At 35.8% G+C, this 20,994-nt stretch overlaps 1 protein-coding gene and 1 pseudogene across 1 annotated transcript; one reads left to right on the top strand and one right to left on the bottom strand.

Annotated features, from left to right (window-relative positions):
• Positions 1–649: 649 nt before the first annotated feature.
• LOC138312222 (lipoamide acyltransferase component of branched-chain alpha-keto acid dehydrogenase complex, mitochondrial-like) lies at positions 650–11,227 on the bottom strand (annotated as a pseudogene).
• Positions 11,228–12,828: 1,601 nt separating this feature from the next.
• On the top strand, positions 12,829–20,654 carry LOC138312224 (serine/threonine-protein kinase Nek8-like). The gene is made up of 14 exons (XM_069253217.1): positions 12,829–12,970; positions 14,050–14,255; positions 14,527–14,582; positions 15,011–15,187; positions 15,344–15,393; positions 15,610–15,691; positions 16,040–16,248; positions 16,641–16,705; positions 16,930–17,102; positions 18,164–18,305; positions 18,524–18,600; positions 19,215–19,332; positions 19,938–20,088; positions 20,366–20,654. Exons 1-14 carry the CDS (start codon positions 12,924–12,926, stop codon positions 20,613–20,615), a joined length of 1,803 nt encoding a protein of 600 aa, XP_069109318.1. The 5' UTR covers positions 12,829–12,923; the 3' UTR covers positions 20,616–20,654.
• Positions 20,655–20,994: the final 340 nt, after the last annotated feature.

The raw sequence follows: 20,994 nt of genomic DNA, 5'->3' as shown, positions 1-20,994 counted from the left end.
ATTCAACGTTGCAGGTGCGCGCTCCTCGTGTTTACCAACCTTCTGACAAAAGAATTCCAGAGCGGGAGATAACTCTATCTGGCAAAAGTGAAACTAAAATTAAATTCGAATCCGGATTTTTTTTTTAAATTTCATATTTCTTAAATTCTTAATAAAATCGTTTTAAATGAACGAATAAATGAATGAATACATATACAGTAACTAATATATGAAGATTTTTCGCAGAATTGAAAAATATTTTCAAATTTTGATAAATTGAAAAATTGTTATACCAATAATTAACACCTTCAGTTAAAAAAAAAACTACCTCCATGTACTTTCCATTTAATTACAGCACGCTCATACTGGAGTGACACTAGGGGAGGTACCGAAAATTCATTCAAAATACTCAGAATATTCCATGATTGAATTTCCTAGCTTTGACTTAGCACTGAGATTTGACATCACATGTATAATAGATGAAATGATAATCAGTGATTATGTTTATTTTTGTTTTCATCCAGTAAGGATTTGCCAGCTTAGGAATCAAGATTTACAGTATGAATTTCCAGTGAAAAATTAATAAAGGAAACCTTTTTTCAATTTCTGAGTAAGATTTTTTACCAACTTAACAACAATATGTTGAAGAAAAGAAAAACAAACTCGTGCATAATTCTTTTTGAACTTTTTTGTTAAGATTTTTAATGATTTTTTTTTGTATGTACATTTTCATAATGCATTTTTTACAGGGCACTGAAGACAGTAGAGATTCAATACAACTATCACATCACACTTACTTTGTCTGATTACTATAATACATTACCAAAGTATCTGTTACCTGATAGTGAAGTGATAATCTGGGGTGGATAAGTAATCAAATTAATATTTATCTTTGACCACCATATACTTCAAAGATGCACCACTGCTGACAGAGCATAAATGATACTCATCATTTGAACAAAAATTAGTGTTTAATCGTGTATATATATGTGTGTCTAATAAATAAACCAAAAAAAATAAATATAAAATAATTGAATTTGCTTTTGGAGCATGCACAATCAGATCTTCATTCCATATACCAAGTAAGACATAGTACCACGAAATGTTTTGGGATGCAGTAAATTATTTTCAATATTTTTATCTTCAAGTAAAATTAGAAGCTCAAACATTTCAATGGTGTACTGGTATAAAGTACCAGTAAGTAACTTTAGTAACTGAAGAAAAATATTAACTCGCCTGCCTCTATTTTTGATAGAGTAAAAATATTGTTTGTCAGCAGTGGAACATCTTTAAAGATAATTATAAAAGTAAAGATTCTAATGCTTAATTGTAATTTCAATGACCTTAAATACACACGTATGCATTCATACACAATTAAATACATTATATGTACTAAACGTATCTCAGATACAAACACAGTTAAAACTCTCTAACAAATCTATACACTATCTCTCCTCACAAATCAATCAGCTGTTTTCACTGTAAGGATTTCCCCTTATGTATCAATTACAGAACCGTATTAATCTATAAATATATAGGATTTTCTGACAGTTTCTCTGTTCATCAGACTACAAAATGCATACAGACATGATCCGATTATTACTTAAATCCCAAAACAATGTGGTGTATGCAACATCACAGCAAACAACACATTATGGTACCTTTACTCTGTAACAAGTAAAGAAAAAGAGTATTTACATAACTTTATGTACAGCAGCACTTTTAACGAAACTAAAGAAACATACTATATTATGTATGCTGTAAGTAATCAAACCATCCATAATTAACTGGTAATTAATCCCTTACACTGACCACAAAGGTACAGCGACTACATACATCTATCTTGTAATAAGCTGAGATCCTATGGGAGGACTACCATCAGGATTCAAAATATCTGTGGGTAGCCCCGATCCTCGCTACTCCAGAGATTTACTATCACTGACATTACATCCACCCCTGAACTATGTTTTAGCAAAACAGATGGCTCTGTGTATGACAACAGATGATGTATATATTGGGGGATGGGGGGATGGGGGGGGGGGTTCGCTCTCTATAATCTTCAAAGTAAGTCCCTGTAGGCCTATGATGGTAATTTCTTTACTCTTGAACCACCTTCAGATTTTCTATCACATTGATAGCATCCCCTGGAATATCATAGACGTGGTTACCATAGACTGAAAATTCATTACACATTTATAACCCTTAAATAGTAATTATGATATTACCACCACATTTGTCTAAAAAACATATTGGTATTAGACAGATACAAAGTACATAGGGCCTATATCTGCCATCCATCACCAGGGAAATAGTACTCATAATAAAGCATTCTTCATAACAATTAAACCTTTTTTCCCCGAAGAAAACCCTGGATGGGCAGGAGATAGAGTGACAGTTTTTTGTTGGTGATAAAAAAAGAAGCATATATATGAGTTTTATCATTAGACTTTGGCTTACGATCAAACAGTTTCGGTTTCCCAATTCACTTTCATCAAATAAACTCACAGAAGATTGATGTGGTTTTGTTAAAATGACGGAATGATCAAATTTCCTAAAATAAATTATCTAGAATGTCCACTTTATCTCAAATGTATCGTCATGGTGGCAGGATTCTCTAGGTAGGCCTTCCACACGTTAGAAAACCGTGCCATCGTAGCGCCCTCTATCACACGATGATCAGCTGACCAGCTGACGTTCATGATGTGTGTTTTCCTCACATTACCCTCCTCATCGTACCGAGGTAATACCTAGACACACAAATAAAATGGGACATTTCTTATAGTCTGACTGCAATCATCCCATACAAATTGTATACTTGTTTGGTAAGATTTTAATGATTCGGTATAACATTATCTGGAGATATTAATGTAAAAGTTTGACGTATCGTTTATATCCCTCTTTCTAAATACACAACTAGAACACTGACACGTCAGAAAGGGCCCCGCTATGTGTCTGACGTGCCAAGGGATGACTGATTTGCAGCCTTTTTGATTCTAATCATATCATGTAGCCATTTTGATTCAAATCATATTGACTTTAATTAATATATTAAAGCAATGAATAATTTTATTTATTATGTCATAACAAATTGTTAATAAGTCCAAAAATGGAAAATGTGTCCACAACCTTTGATGCAGTGACCCCATGATCTTACCCTTTGGTCAGTCAAAACTTTGGTGAGTTGACTTCTTGTTTAATTCTGAACAACTCTGCTTCATTATAAATGTTGTAGCAAAATGTTCATGAGAAAATAATTTTTTAAAATTTGACCTTGACCTTTGACTTAGTAACCTTGGCCCATGACCTTACCTTTGGACAGTCCAACTCCTTGTTTAATTCTGAACAACTTTGCATCATAATGTTATAACAAAATGTTTATCAGTTAAGAGCAACAACATTGTGATTTTTTTAAATGTTAAAATCCAAGATGGCCGATTTTTTAATTTAATTTCAGCCTGAAAAATTACCAAGCAGATCTAGGATGGATGGGGAATCATCATGTAAAATATGGGGAAAATACTCCACTCCCTTCCATCATTAATGTGCAAAAGAAAAAAAACGGACAGACGGACGGACGGACAGACAGACGGACGGACAGACGGACGGACAACCCGATTACTATAGGGCACCCGCATCTCGATGCGGGGCCCTAATTAATTGCAATCACATCCTTTGCATATGCTATTCTGTCTTTCAATACAGGTTTTACAGAGTTATTTGCCCTTGCAAGTATATATCAATTGTGATGTCACAAGTTCGGCGTCATGGAAAAAAATTACATTGTTTTCCCTGAAATATCTGACATTAGGCTATACCTGTAGCTATACACAAGGGCAGATAACTCTATGATATGTTAATAAAGAGAAATAGTTTTTGCTGACAAATTGATGATGTTACACTCAATACCTACCCTGTACCCACAAGGGCAGATAAATCTGTTAGATGTTAAAATGGAAATTACAACAGTCTCCCTCTGCATTCATACTAAACAAAGAATTAAAAAACAAAGAAGGACTAAAGAAATCTGTCACAGACAATTTTGTGACATACTCACCTGGAATTTCCCAAGCGCTCCTATAGCAACCTGTGGCGGTAGTACAACTGGCTTGGCATAAGTACCGCCAATCTGTAAAGCAAAAGTTAAAGTTTTTACAATCTAAAACGATGTAAAGCTACCTCCTCATGCACCAGGCTATATACCAAGCTCTTTCTTGGAACAAATATTACAGTGTAACTTGTCTTAACAGGATATCATCGGGACCAGCATATTTTGCTGGTATAACCAGGTTTCCGGATTATACAGGTTTAGATTCGTTAAGGAAGGAAAATGTCATACAATTATGTTGGAATGCACAGGGATAAGACAAGGGCTGGTTTTGACAAGTTATACTTCAAATCTTAATATTGCTCCGATATTTGACAATTTATAAGATTGCTCTGATATTTGTCAATTTTTAAAAGAAATCACCGATAAAATGTTAAACTTACCGCCCCAATATTTGACAGAGAAAATGTGCCTCCTGTCATATCAGCTGTGGACAGCTTCCCTTCAAGTCCCAAGGCATGTAGACGATTGAGCTCAGCAGCAATCTCGTATACACTCAGGGATTGTACATTCTTTACATTAGGAACAATCAGTCCTTCGATAGTATCCATAGCTATTCCGATGTTATGACAAGCCTATAATAACAAATGTATCATACAATTGAATTATGCCTTTTAACTCATTCACCTCTAAAATTTCACAATGGACTGGTCTGGTCTTTGATTTAGAAGAACCAAAATGTGTCTTCAGGGGTGAACGACTTAAAACTGGTATATGATTCAATTAAATGAGTGACAACTTACTTCTGAGAATAAACAAAATAATTCTTTTTGATTTTATAAACAAGAAGAAAAGCTTGAACAGGATAACATTAAGGCTATCATACTAACTGTTTCACTGAACTGTGCAAATTACAGGTATCTTGCTGGTTTTCATATTTTGCAAAAATTGTCACATATTTTTAAACAGAATTTTTACAGAATGAACAATGTTTAAAGAGTTCAAAATTTGGAATTTTCTATTTTTTCTAGAGTGAAACTTTAATCGTTTTTAGTCTAGCTCCTATTACATACCAAATATGTGATGTTTTCACATGCACTGTCTACAGATGCATTCAAAATTGGAAATTGATGTAATGCCATTGAGGTTGCCTGAAAAGAAAACAAAGAATAATTTATTTTCAATTATCTGTGCATGAAATAATAAATATATTCCACTTTTAATTTAATTCAACTGTTTTTAACTTAAGACAAATTCTTAAAATTTAAATTTTGTCCCTTAAAATTTTTTCAAACCAAACCCATGAAACACACGAACCTTTATGATAAACGGCATGTATGAGAATTTCATTCCAGTTTCTGCTGTGACTTCTTTTGCCCTTTCCCTTAACCTTACAAGACTGGTCACATCAATCTCGTCACAATACCCAAACAATGGGACGCTGTTCGCCTCCGTCATAGACTTAACCATGGCTTTTCTAACCCCCTTTATAGGTTCAGTCTTATCCTTCCCGATAGGGATAGTCACTGCTGGTACCACAGGGATCTGCGGGGCTGCTGGTCTGGGGACAGGAGTAGCAGCAGGGCCGGGGCAGCAATAGGGGTGGGGGTAGCAACAGGGGTGGGGGTAGAGACAGCCACAGGGGGTGCTCCTCCTTGTATATGCCTCATGATATCCTCTTTCAACACACGGCCGTCTTTGCCTGTACCCGCAACATCGGATAGCTTGATCTGAAAATGTCAAAGTGGTATAAATGTTCAATACTGTTTTATGCTATTGTCACAGATGTCAAATTTATTAATAAAGTTTAAATAAATGTTCACATTGCTGACAATATAGATAAAACTTTACTTTTATTCTTATAAATACATTTAGATATATGTTTCTTTCTTGAAATCACCATCTAACAATGTTACATGTATCTTATGATATTCATAACACTGTAAACTGGCCAAATGTGTGCAAAACTGCTACACACATGTTTACATGTACATGTAGTTGCACACTTAATGAAGTCAATTTTGTTACACACACAATCACACTTACTGAGTTCTCCATGGCAATCTTCCTCACAGCTGGGGTGGCTAGAAACTTTCTGTTTGTGAACCTGAGGCTGGGTTTGTTCATCCTCCGATGAGGAGTAGAGAGGAACCAGAATCTTCAGATTCGTCCTGGTCTATAGAAAAACAATTCAAGGTTTAACCAACCAGTCCATACTTTTACATGAGCTGGTACACACAACAAAACAGTAAGATTCCAACTATAAACTAGCTAATTCTATACACATATGAAATGTATCAGAACTAAATATGTTCTACAATTTTGTATTTTAATATGAATTTACAAGTTTTATATATACCAATTACACATACCGTATTTTGCACCGCATTTAAAAAGACTAAAACTATCAAACTGTATAGGTTCGCACTTTGCTTAGCAATAACTTCGTCTTATTAAGCACCTTTTCATATTTTTAATTTTTTAAATGTCATAGGCACTTATTGGGATGAATACGGTGATTATTTGACAAAGCTATTTAAACCAGTGTCCATGTGTTCTGACCGATGGTAAGAATAACTAGGCCATGATTCCTCCCAGTTGTATCTGATTAACATTTTCAAAAGTTGCATGACTTTAATGCTAATATTTGTCATACATTTTAGATCGTAGAAATTAAAAAAATTCTGAGAAATTTTTGAAAATTTTGTATATTACATTGATTACCTGCGTCCTTGTCTGTTTCTATGTCTACGAGTGGATCTCCAACCTGGGCGATGTCGTCCAGCTCATAGTAGAGTTTACGGATGACACCATCATAACGACTGGTAATTGTCACGGACGCCTTGTCACTTTGTACCTGACAGATACTGTCAAACTGCTTCACATGATCTCCTACCTCCACATACCTATCAACAAAACATCATTTTACGATCAAATAACAGATTAATTGTATGATCAAATAACAGATTAATTGTATGATCAAATAACAGATTAATTGTATGATCAAATAACAGATTAATTGTATGATCAAATAACAGATTAATTGTATGAATGTATTTATTGTTTATATTTTGGTACCAATTAATTATTGTGAAGTCTAAAAGGCTTTCAAAACTGTGCCCGGATATTGGTTTTTGGTAAGAAATTTTAAATTTCTCTCTCTCACTTTATTTTTTCTTTTCTTTTGTCTCTTCATTCCTGTAAGAATCCCAGCATACAACCTGGTATGTACTAGTAGTAAATATTTATATTCGAGAAATTACTGTAGTTGGTCAAGGATTTTATACATGATCAGTTGCATTAAATCCTCACCATTCCTTGACATTAACTTCCTTGATGCCTTCTCCAATATCTGCCAGTTTAAATGGAACTGTTTTCCCATGGCAAACTGCAAAAAAAAAGAATCATTTCACCGAAAATTATGGCATAAAATGTGGGAGAATAGGAATATTCATGAAATGTTTTCCAAAAAAGATATAAATATGACCATATCAAAAACCTATGTTCCCTCCAAACGCTTCATTATTTGAACTACTGGTTCACCTCATCTGTTTCTGACTCTTTGAAGGAATTGAAAAGCTAATTAACATGACAACAGTCACTGATATGTTACATGTAATTATTCCATTTCTTCACTACATATGTACAGTAGTTATCAAACCAACAGCTTCTATCTTCATGGAATAAGAAAGTAATTTTGACAGATTTGTTCTACATCCTGTATCTTAAAAGTATTTTTGTTGAAGATGTATCTAAGTTTTATTGTATATAAGGAGGTGTTAGGCTTAGATTGTGAATGAGAGTTGGAGTTCCAGGAGGAAAACTACCGACCAAATTCATGTACTTATTAGGTTATTTAGGTACCACAAGGCTGTCACAGCATACTATCAATTGAATTGAGCTGTCACAGCATACTATCAATTGAATTGAGCTGTCACAGCATACTATCAATTGAATTGAATGCTGTAATGGACCCTCTCAGGTTAAATAAAATATGTATACAAGTGTACTTTAGTGAATTACCTGTGACGCCTGACTGACCATCATCTCAGGTAGTGGCCGGGTTATGGAAAGAGAGAGAAAAAGGCCCTAGGCATGGTGGCCATGATAACAGGCTGATACATTATTTCTGTATGTAACAAGAGGCCCAAAGGGCCTTAACGGTCATCTGACTACCTTGGCAATAGTAAAATTAATTACATATGGGGTCACTTTGTCAGGACCATGTCAGGATCATTTCATGCAAGTTTCAGCCAAATCGCACTGGTAGAACTTGAGAAGAAGTTGAAAATGTGTTTTCAAGATGGCGGCTTTGGCGGCCATCTTGGATTTCAGATCAACCCGAAAAACAACACTTTGTCAGGACCATGTCAGGATCATTTCATGCAAGTTTCAGCCAAATCGCACAGGTAGAACTTGAGAAGAAGTTCAAAATGTGTTTTCAAGATGGAAGCTGTGGCGGCCATCTTGGATTTTGGATAGACCCGAAAAATAACAACACTTTGTCGGGACCATGTCAGGATCATTTCATGCAAGTTTCAGCCAAATCGCTCTAATAGAACTTGAGAAGAAGTTCAAAATGTGTTTTCAAGATGGCAGCTGTGGTGGCCATCTTGGATTTCAGATCGACCCGAAAAATAACAACACTTTGTCGGGACCATGTCAGGATCATTTCATGCAAGTTTCAGCCAAATCGCACTGGTAGAACTTGAGAAGAAGTTCAAAATGTGTTTTCAAGATGGCGGCTGTGGCGGCCATCTTGGATTTCAGATCGACCCGAAAAAATAACAACACTTTGTCGGGACCATGTCAGGATCATTTCATGCAAGTTTCAGCCAAATCGCACAGGTAGAACTTGAGAAGAAGTTCAAAATGTGTTTTCAAGATGGCGGCTGTGGCGGCCATGTTGGATTTTGGATCGACCCGAAAAAATAACAACACTTTGTCGGGACCATGTCAGGATCATTTCATGCAAGTTTCAGCCAAATCGCACTAATAGAACTTGAGAAGAAGTTCAAAATGTGTTTTCAAGATGGCGGCTGTGGCGGCCATCTTGGATTTTGGATCGACCCGAAAAATAACAACACTTTGTCGGGACCATGTCAGGATCATTTCATGCAAGTTTCAGCCAAATCGCACTGGTAGAACTTGAGAAGAAGTTCAAAATGTGTTTTCAAGATGGCGGCTGTGGCGGCCATCTTGGATTTCAGATCGACCCGAAAAATAACAACACTTTGTCGGGACCATGTCAGGATCATTTAATGCAAGTTTCAGCCAAATCGCACTGGTAGAACTTGAGAAGAAGTTCAAAATGTGTTTTCAAGATGGCGGCTGTGGCGGCCATCTTGGATTTTGGATCGACCCGAAAAATAACAACACTTTGTCGGGACCATGTCAGGATCATTTCATGCAAGTTTCAGCCAAATTGCACCGGTAGAACTTGAGAAGAAGTTCAAAATGTGTTTTCAAGATGGCGGCTGTGGCGGCCATCTTGGATTTCAGATCGACCCGAAAAATAACAACACTTTGTCGGGACCATGTCAGGATCATTTCATGCAAGTTTCAGCCAAATTGCACTGGTAGAACTTGAGAAGAAGTTCAAAATGTGTTTTCAAGATGGCGGCTGTGGCGGCCATCTTGGATTTCAGATCGACCCGAAAAATAACAACACTTTATCGGGACCATGTCAGGATCATTTCATGCAAGTTTCAGCCAAATCGCACCGGTAGAACTTGAGAAGAAGTTCAAAATGTGTTTTCAAGATGGCGGCTGTGGCGGCCATCTTGGATTTCAGATCGACCCGAAAAATAACAACACTTTGTCGGGACCATGTCACGATCATTTCATGCAAGTTTCAGCTAAATCGCACCGGTAGAACTTGAGAAGAAGTTCAAAATGTGAAATGTTAACGCACGGCGGACGGCGCACGGCGCACGGCGGACGGCGCACGGCGCACGGCGGACGGCGGACGGCGGACGGCGGACGACGACGGACGAAACATGACGACTATAGGTCATCCTGACCCTTCGGGTCAGATGACCTAAAAATCACAGGTACACGTATTTAACACAGGTGTCCAATGGCACTTCCCATGATCTAGGGGTTTAGTGGTCACACCTGACAGGATGTAGTGCACTACTAGTCTGCATGTAGTTTAAATGTAGTGCACTACTAGTTTAAATGTAGTGCACTCCTAGTGCACTTGGGTGTAAAGGTTAGCTTATACACTTAACTGTCGAGTGTGGGATATAGTGGTATTATGTTGGGGCACATAGTAACAATTTCACCACCAGTGACTGTATGTATTGTAGTGTTCTTTTTTCATCCCATGTGGAGCTCTCCAGAAGGGTTCCAGGAGATTGATGATAATTTTGTGGTTGAATTTGTTTTAAAAGGCTTTAACGAAAAAAACCATTACCTGTGCTGGTTTGAAATTTTCTGAGCTGGCAAACAGGGCTGTCCCTCCATATCCTTTGGTGGCATTTCTGTGTTATTCTTGAGTTTTGTTGACATTTGGAATGTATTCCCCTAACAGATGCTGATTTCTGAAATCAAAGAATGAACATATGTGTATCCTTATTTATGTGATTGTGATCATGTGTTGCCTTTTTTAAAAATTAATTATTGATTGTCAACCTTCTCAACAATGCATGCAACATTTCTTTCCTTTAAATATGAAACATGAAGCTGATATTACTGAATTTTAATCAAGACCTTTAAAAGTCTGAAAATTATTTACAGACAGCAGGATTTTATACCAGTACGTGTATGCATTATTTCTCAGGTCCCTGTGACTTCATGCTTTTCCTATGTACTGACTACTAACGTACAGTGTGATTTCCACTATTATTTTTAAAATCTTTATTATTTCCACGTGTGTCTTTATCTGTAACCAACAGTTTCTTACTGAGAAATAAACTATGATCGATCAACTACACAGAAATTGTGACTGTGAAACATTATGCAGAAAGGTGATGAAGCTGGAATATCCAAATGTTCAAGTTGTGCCAACTCCAACCACTGTCCAAATACCATATCAAGTCACATATTTGACGAAACTACTTACAAGAAATCGTGTTCGGCATATTAGATTTTTTGAAAGGCGCCTGGCAGCCTGCAGACTTGCCATCTTTCAGCTAAAGAAAAGTTGTTTGTAGTTCTGCAAGGTGCCCGTGGAGTTGTTAATTGAGGGTTAGCAAAGCGTTTGAATCGAACGTTCAAAACATTTACAAGCGTCTCAAAGATAGGAGTTTTGCGAGACCGGACCGTGAAACAACTGCATGAAACAAAAGAGTTATAATTGTGGCTCGTTTTCCCAGTAAGAACCATAGTAAGCACCACAACATTGAAATAGGCCTAGTACACTGAATAAGGTAATAAGGTTACAGAAACATTTCGTATATCTAATATTGCTTGCGTTAAGTTTATTTTAATTCAACAAACGCAGAGCATTAAATTAAATTCATAAAAACTGAAGCATTGAAAGTTTCGTGTTATTTTATATCAATATATAACAAGTACCACAATACTAATACCTGATATCTATTATAAGCACCATGACATTATTGACCAACAAGCACCACAACACTAATACCTGGTATATATTATAAGCACCATGACATTATTGACCAACAAGCACCACAACACTTATACCAGGTATATTATAAACACCATGACATTATTGACCAACAAGCACCACAACACTAATACCTGGTATATATTATAAGCACCATGACATTATTGACCAACAAGCACCACAACACTTATACCAGGTATATTATAAACACCATGACATTATTGACCAACAAGCACCACAACACTAATATCTGATATATTATAGGCACCATGACATTATTGACCAACAAGCACCACAACACTAATACCTGGTATACATTATAAGCACCATGACATTATTGACCAACAAGCACCACAACATTTATACCTGGTATATTATAAACACCATGACATTATTGACCAACAAGCACCACATAACTAATACAGGTATATTATAGGCACCATGACATTATTGACCAACAAGCACCACAACAATAATACCTGGTATATTATAGGCACCATGACATTGTTGACCAACAAGCACCACAACACTAATACCTGATATATTATAGGCACCATGACATTACTGACCAACAAGCACCACATAACTAATACCTCAGGTATATTATAGGCACCATGACATTATTGACCAACAAGCACCACAACACTAATACCTGATATATTATAGGCACCATGACATTATTGACCAACAAGCACCACAACACTAATACCTGGTATATATTATAAGCACCATGACATTATTGACCAACAAGCACCACAACACTTATACCAGGTATATTATAAACACCATGACATTATTGACCAACAAGCACCACATAACTAATACATGTATATTATAAACACCATGACATTATTGACCAACAAGCACCACATAACTAATACAGGTATATTATAGGCACCATGACATTATTGACCAACAAGCACCACAACAATAATACCTGGTATATTATAGGCACCATGACATTATTGACCAACAAGCACCACAACACTAATACCTGATATATTATAGGCACCATGACATTATTGACCAACAAGCACCACAACACTAATACCTGATATATTATAGGCACCATGACATTACTGACCAACAAGCACCACATAACTAATACCTCAGGTATATTATAAGCACCATGACATTATTGACCAACAAGCACCACAACACTAATACCTGATATATTATAGGCACCATGACATTATTGACCAACAAGCACCACAACACTAATACCTCAACGATAAAAACGATATTGACAACTAACTTTTTACCTAGTTATGGGTTGACGGATCTTTTGAAGTCGCCGTTTCGCAGTTAAACTATCTAAGGACCATGGAGAAATACGAAAAGATCCGTGTGGTGGGAAGAGGAGCTTATGGGTAATTATGATTCGAAACAAGCACGCATTTTATACCGATTCGATTGATATAACCCTATCATATGTGCATGGGACGAGTTGGTAGAGTACATTTGTGCGGCACAGGGACACGTTACCAATTATTAGGCCGTGTCTACAGAGCAGCTATTACATACATATATGTATATTCATTAAATTATATAGTAACAAGTCTCTGTGCTTGAAAACTCTATCATAATTGAACACCTTTATTAGAGGGCTGCAAGTTCGACCCCTGTGCTGTCAGTGACAGAATTTGTTTTATTAACAGTTTTCTTCTAAAGAAATACACAATTTTACAATACTTATGAACTGTCACAGTATTTTTTGTATTTTTTTCTCTCTAAGTTTTATTGTTTAATTTTCCTTCTTTCCAAGTTTCCAGCAGAAACATGTATTATAGAGATAAGCCTTTTCTACGATTGGCAAATGTACCCCTGTATGTGTCTAAGGTTTTTAGATTTTCAGATGGTATGAGGACGATTTTGGAAAGAAAATATATGATTTTAACTTGAATACCAATAAAACAAATTAAAATGCACTACCGGTTTTGAATGTCTGATTTTTGAAATACCAAGTAAAATTGCTTAATTTCATGCTTTTAAAGATCATATTAAATCATTTTAATCATCAAAACTGGCCATATCGAACCATGATGTAATGTTTAAACTTTGCAAAAATATCATGTTTAAAAGAATACGTTTAAAAGAAGTTAGCCATTGGAAAATACCTATAAACCGGAGGACCCACTGCCTGTCAACAAAGACAAAAAAGGAGTTTCCAATTTCTATGCATATATATATATATGCACATAATAATGCACTGCTTCATAATTGCTTGCATCTTCTGCTGTAATATTTTCATATAATATGAATAAGATATACATATGTCTGATGACCATTTTTTAATAAGGCTTGAAATTGAAGAGACTTGATCAAGCATTGGTTTTTGATTCAGAATTATTGTCTTCAGTTATCTATTGGTTTCACGTTACAGTAAGTCAACAGAAAAGATTTGTTAAACAAAGAAGCATTATTGATATATACCATATTTATTTAACAGGATTGTCCACCTCTGTCGACGGTTGGCGGACAAGAAGCTGGTGATCATCAAACAGATTCCTGTAGAACAGATGACTAAAGAGGAACGACAGGCTGCTCTTAATGAAGTCAAAGTGCTTTCCATGCTGTCACACCCTAACATCATACAGTACTTTGAAAATTTCCTCGAGGATAAGGCGCTTATGATTGCCATGGAATATGCTCAAGGTTTGTTTGTAGAGAGGTTTCAATTTTGAATGTAAAGTCAATCATGAGTTGCATTCGGTGTTCCAACTTTAAAAAAATAATTATTAAGAAAAGTACTGTAAAAGATAAATTTTAGTTGTTAATTAAAATTAATTATTTTCAAATATTATTAAGTTTTTCAATTTCAGAGCTTAAAAGATCAAGACAATGTAAAAACGTTTCTTTTATAACCTCTATTTATTTACTCAATAGACACTATTACACTCTGTGAACTTGGATTGTTTGTTTGCAGGCGGAACACTAAGTGAGGTATTACAACAGAGGAACAACAATCTATTAGAAGAAGAGGTCTGTAAATGTACTCACAATAAATTTGATCATGATTGAATACCAATATATATACATTGTATACACATGTACATTCAATTAATTAATATATACCTTAATAGCGAGAGTTTAGTGTCTAAGAAATCACAAACAGTAAAACCAGGTGTCAGTAAAGAACATTTTATTATAATTAGGATCCATGCAGCGCAAGTGTTGTATCAAGCCCACATTACTATGAAGACTACATATTCTGTGTTTGACTGTGCATATATGTTTAATGAGTATTATGAGTTAATCTGTATTCTAATTTGGAATCAAGTGACAACATATTTTATTCACTGTATAGTTGTATAGGAAATGAGCTAACTAGTTTAATATAATGTACTTCCTTAATATCCAACAAAATAGAGAATATTTGCATGACTTTTCTACATTCATTTATTTGACAGGACATATTGAAGTATTTTGCCCAGATGTTACTATCCTTGCAACATGTACACTCTAAGCAGATCTTACATCGGGACCTAAAGACCCAGAATATCCTGCTGGACAGAAGAAAGGAGGTGGTCAAGATCGGTGACTTTGGTATATCTAAAGTGCTCAGCAGTAAGAGCAAAGCTTACACGGTAAGTGTAGCGATTTATAGAGTTAGACACACATGTAGGGCATATACAGTAAGTGTTGGGGCCTTTAACTATGGTATAGAGTTGGTACTTAGATTTTGTTTTCTTTTTGGACATAGATGTCAATTATACTGACTAATTTATTTATTGTTTTTCCAGGTGGTTGGGACACCATGTTACATATCCCCAGAGTTGTGTGAAGGAAAACCGTATCCTTTTCATTTTAGAAATACCACAATTCCAATTTCTATAGTATTGTATTATTATGTATTACCAGAATGATATCAAATACAATATAATATTAGAGTTAAAGAAAGATAATTACTGTCTGTCATCATGATATTAAGTATAATTCTATAAGGTAAGTACATTAACCAAATATATTTGTTTCACTAAGGATCTATCAAACCTTGACGTATTGTCAGCTACAACCAGAAGAGTGATATATGGGCCCTGGGATGTGTGCTATATGAACTTGCCAGCCTTAAAAAGGCCTTTGAAGCTGCTGTAAGGCATTTGATAAACATATCTTAAACATATCTCTGTAGACACCAAACACCTACTTCATAAATCTGTCAATTTAAGGAAAATTTAATGTCTTTTAATAAATTACAGTATAATCCCTCTAACTTGACCTCACATTCCTTGAATACTGCCCATTCGGCGAACTGATCACATGGTTCCCCGGTGCCTCTGCACATGTCATGTAACAAAACCTGGATAATTTGAACAGCTATTAGTTGGAACTATAAACCGGGTTTCCTTCAATTCAAGTTATAAAAGAGGATTTACTTTACATATTTATATCTGGTTTATACAGAATTACCTATTAGTTTTTTTTTCTTTTTAATCTAGAACCTACCAGCCCTGATCCTGAAGATTATGCGTGGCACATTTGCCCCGATATCGGAGACTTATAGTGAAGAGTTACGATCCTTGATCCTAAGCATGCTTCATCTGGACCCTAACAAACGACCACACATCAATCAGATTATGGCCCAACCGATTGTATCTAATGCTTTACTGAACCTTCACACAGAGATGGGCAAGCTTCCCTGTACACGGTAAGTATACATCTATCAGGATGTATGTACATAGCAGTTACAGTCAAACCTGGGCAAGCTTCTTGTCCAAAGAAATTAATTATCTACATACAGTGCAACTTGTCTAACTCAAATGTCACTTGGACAAGTACATTTGGTCGGTATAGCCAGGTTACCGGATAACTCTAAATCAAGGAGGAAATAGCCATACAATCACATTGGAATACACAGGGTCTGGATTAGATAAGAGTTGGTTTTGACAAAGTATATCGTAATCTTTGGAGAATTGAGTTTATTCTAAATATCAATTCTCAAAATAAACTTTTATCTTTAGAAAAAGAGAACCAGACAGAAGCATTTTAAATCTGTAAGTTATGAGAATTAATGAACTTCATTTTGTTGTTTATTTGTAGAGTCCACAGGCCATTGCCAACTCCAGCTATCAATCGTCCTCACCGAGGAAACAAAAGCTCCAGAGGTATAGCAAGATCAAAATTCTCATTTATCACATAAATACAAGGATTTTATTAACTTTGATAACTTAATTTCTGTATTTTGATTCATTATGAAATACTTAATTCATTGTCTATTGTGCTTCATATGATGCAGATTCTTGTATTCAAAAGAAATTATTTTGTTTTAATTTACTTTAAGATACTACTTTCTCTTGTATTATATCATGATATGTTTACGTAATTGCAGACACGCTGTCGTCCAAACCACCAGCCATGAGTTCCGTGTTCTGTTGGGGTAATGGTATGATGTCCCCACTGAAACTTCCACTCCCGACCAGTGATACCCAAGTTACACAAGTTTCTACTGGTCGATCACAGCGCGCCGCTGTCACCAAGAATGGACGACTGTTTGTGTGGGAGGTAGGATGGCTATAAAATTGAAATAAGTTCTAATGTCTATAGATATCAGTAAATAAGTATCACAGACAGTGAATTTGTGAAAATTGCTATTTTGTACAATACTCCGTGTATAATATATTAAAGGAAATTGCAATGCATATGTGTATGTATATGTGTATGTATATGTGTAAGTATATGTGTAGGTATATGTGTATCAAATTAGTAAGGAAGTGTAACATACAGATGAGAAGTAATAGAAATAAAAAAAGAATATCACAGCTATTGATTAACAGTTTTTTCTGAAGGTCACTTTTTATCACTTACTCATTGATTCAATATATCAAAGTTTTGTGATTTCTAGAGTAAAGATAAATCTATGTCTAGTCATATAAAATCAAAGAAAGACAAAATTTTCAAGATGTGATGCTGCTCACAATATTAGTTCAGCTTTATAATTGTGTAATCATTGCTGATCCAGACTTTTCACAAAAAAGAATTGATGGAAAATCATCAAGTCAGGGTTTGTTATGTTGACAAAGATTAATAGAATCTTACATGGGTCTGTGAAGTGGACTGGGATATCTCAACCCGAGTGAAAGATTTTGGCCGGTCAACCCGAGGCTTGCCGAGGGTTGACTGCCAAAATCTTTCACAAGGGTTGAGATATCCCTGTCCACTTCACAGACCCATATTTGATTCTTTTTCTCCCATACTTAGTAGTAAAATGACGAAATTCCACTTGGTTTCAAGCTTTTTCATCGCGCCATTATCGCAGGAACGTCGTTATGCGGCAAAATTGATGACGTCATCTACAATGCTCGCCGCATTTACGCAACATGTATTGATGACGTCACGTTATTGTCTAGCGCGTGTGAGCTGTCTTACACCCCCCTGTGTAAGATAGAAATATCTTTATCCTAGCAACCGCGGGATATCCGTGTGAAGTATGGGAGAAATCCAAACTCCTGCATGCTTGTTAGACAATCTCTAGGGAAGAGATGCATATGTACGTGTCCATGTAATAATTATTGATATTGTGTGATATACAACTTTCAATTATGAAATGATCTCTGCTTTACCAGGCCTCCGTAGGAACAGATAATTTGATGCCAGGAGCAGCAGAAGGCCAGTCTCTCGGGTTCATCCCCAGGTATCTAGAGGGTCAGTCAGCGGTCAACCTACAGCACGTGTCGTGTGGGGACCTATTTACAGCTTGTCTCACAGGTAATTGATATCTCACAGGTTTTACTTAACATTTCTCACAAATAACCTGTATATCTCATCATCAAATATCTCACAATGAATATCACACAGGTAACAAATGTTAGATAATATCTAATTACAAACAAGATACCTGGGTAATTGTACTTACATTTAGAAATACCAGATGTACTGCTAACCTCATTAAGATGAAGTTCTCTGATTACTTTTGTGTTTGTAAGATCGTGGTATCTTGATGACGTTCGGAAGTGGTGCCAACGGGTGTCTGGGTCACGGAAACTACAACGACGTAGTACAGGTGAGAGGGAAAACTTTTGTTTCAAAGAGAGATTTAAGTTTTAGAAATTGTATGAAAACACTGTATTTGTTAGACTCCAATCACCAAGTATCCAGAAGCTAGTGCAAAAGCATAATCCTCGAAATGTTTCCCAATGTAAAGTTTTTTTTGATTCCAGTAAAACGTTTACCTGACCTCAAGACTCTCTTTGTTAGAGGTACAAACCTTACAAACTATCTAATGCATTACATTGTAAAAATCCGGTGAGTATGAATAGAAGTGATTTTGGAGTCCGGGATCAAATTGATGTTTAAAATAAAATATGATTTAGAGAAATATTGGTGCTTTGTAAAAATCTTGGTGAGGACACTGACAGACGACTAGTTCTTGTGAAGTATCAATTCTCACCATCCTATTTGTATTGTATGGTTACACATGAATTTTCATAAATAAAGTCATATTCTGACAGAAAATGCACAAAATATTGCTTGAAAACTAGAAATATTCCTAAGATATGAACCCCCCACCATCCATTGTAGAGTATTTATCTGTCCAGTTGATTTGTTTGAAAATGAATCTTTTATTTAACATTTTAAAGTGTATCTGCTGATTAAATTCCACCTTTGTTAAACCAGGCAAAGATTGTGGAGTCGTTGCTAGGCTACGAGGTGGTGCAGGTTTCGTGTGGTGCTACCCATGTATTGGCAGTGACCAATGAACATGAAGTGTTTGCGTGGGGCAGGGGAGATAATGGTTTGTATAGATAAAGTATAAATGAGATGTTACTTTGAATTATTTTATTTCTTCCTTTTATAACTCTTCTGATACTTTAAATTTAATTTTCACAGTGAGTGATTTATCAATTGCCATCAGATTATCATAGGAAGTACTGCAAATTCTTTAGATTAGATTCGTTAGATTGATGGCCCCAAATATTACTTCCATTTCAATAATTTTCTCTTGAAATCTAATTTCGTCTTTGAATATTACAGAGTTGTTTCCCTTGCAAGTAGGTATTGATTGTTACGTCATTATTTTGTGAGCACAATTCAAGTTGTTTTCTCCGAAAGGTTTGACGTTACAATCGCAAACACATGACATCACAATTAATACATGTACCTACCCGCAAGGGCAGATAACTCTGTTATATGCAAATACGGAATAGCAATCAGAATGTCAATTAACTGATAACATAATACATGTATTTGTAACTAATCATCATAGTTCAGGCTTATATAAAGATTTCCTCTGACACCTAGCACATGCTAGTCAGTTACTGATAGAACGATATAAAAGTGATACATTTAACTGATGATGTAAAATGACCTTGACCCCTCTAATGACCTTGATTCCCACAGGACGTCTCGGCCTTGGTAGCCAAGACTCGTTCTCCACGCCCCAAATGGTCCAGGTCCCTCCACCTCACCACCCGTCCTCAGTTCACTGTGGTATGGACTGCTCTATGATTCTTACACTTGACAACAAACTTCTATGTTCTGGGAGTAACAGGTAAAAATCTTATGTTTGATAAAGTAAGTTAAACTATTATTATCTAAAACTATTATTTGTATAACTTCCAGAAAAGCAGACTTACAGCTTTGAAAATCAGAAATCTGTATATATTAGTAAGAGTTGATTTCTAAATTAACTTTTAATGTTACAGTTATTTATACTGTTTGTCTTCAAAAGTTATTGGCAAAGTAATTAGATTGTTTATAGTCTTTCAAAACAAAATACTGTGGTCAAAGGGATTTGCTACAATTTTGGTGTATGTATTGTATTATAGATACAACAAGCTAGGCCTTGATGAGATTGGACCAGATGGTACCTGTACCAAAGTGGTAGAGGATGTATACAACTTCATGAACATTACTTCCCATCCCATGAATGATTTAGCAGTGAAAGAGGTAGCTCTTGGGACATCTCATACAGGTGTAGTTACAGGTGAGACTCACATAATACAGCAAATCTCATACAGGTGTAATTACAGCACATCTCATACAGGTGTAAATACAACACATCTCATACAGGTGTAAATACAGCACATCTCATACATGTGTAAATACAACACATCTCATACAGGTGTAAATACAGCACATCTCATACATGTGTAAATACAACACATCTCATACAGGTGTAGTTACAGGAGTTACAGCAAATCTCATACAGGTGTGATTACAGCACATCTCATACAGATGTAGTTACAGGTGTTACAGGAAATCTCATACAGGTGTTACAGCACAATGCATACAGATGTAGTGACATGTGTTACAGCACAACTCATACAGATGTAGTGACAGATGTTATAGCACAACTCATACAGATGTAGTGACAGGTTTGTTATAGCACAACTCATACAGATGTAGCACAACTCATACAGATGTAGTGACAGGTGTTATAGCACAACTCATTCAG

This window comes from Argopecten irradians, unplaced genomic scaffold (genome assembly GCF_041381155.1).
Source record: "Argopecten irradians isolate NY unplaced genomic scaffold, Ai_NY scaffold_0255, whole genome shotgun sequence".
Taxonomy (NCBI): Eukaryota; Metazoa; Mollusca; class Bivalvia; order Pectinida; family Pectinidae; genus Argopecten; species Argopecten irradians.
The sequence above is the reverse complement of the archived record's forward strand: the minus strand, read 5'-3'. Positions and strand labels throughout refer to the sequence as shown.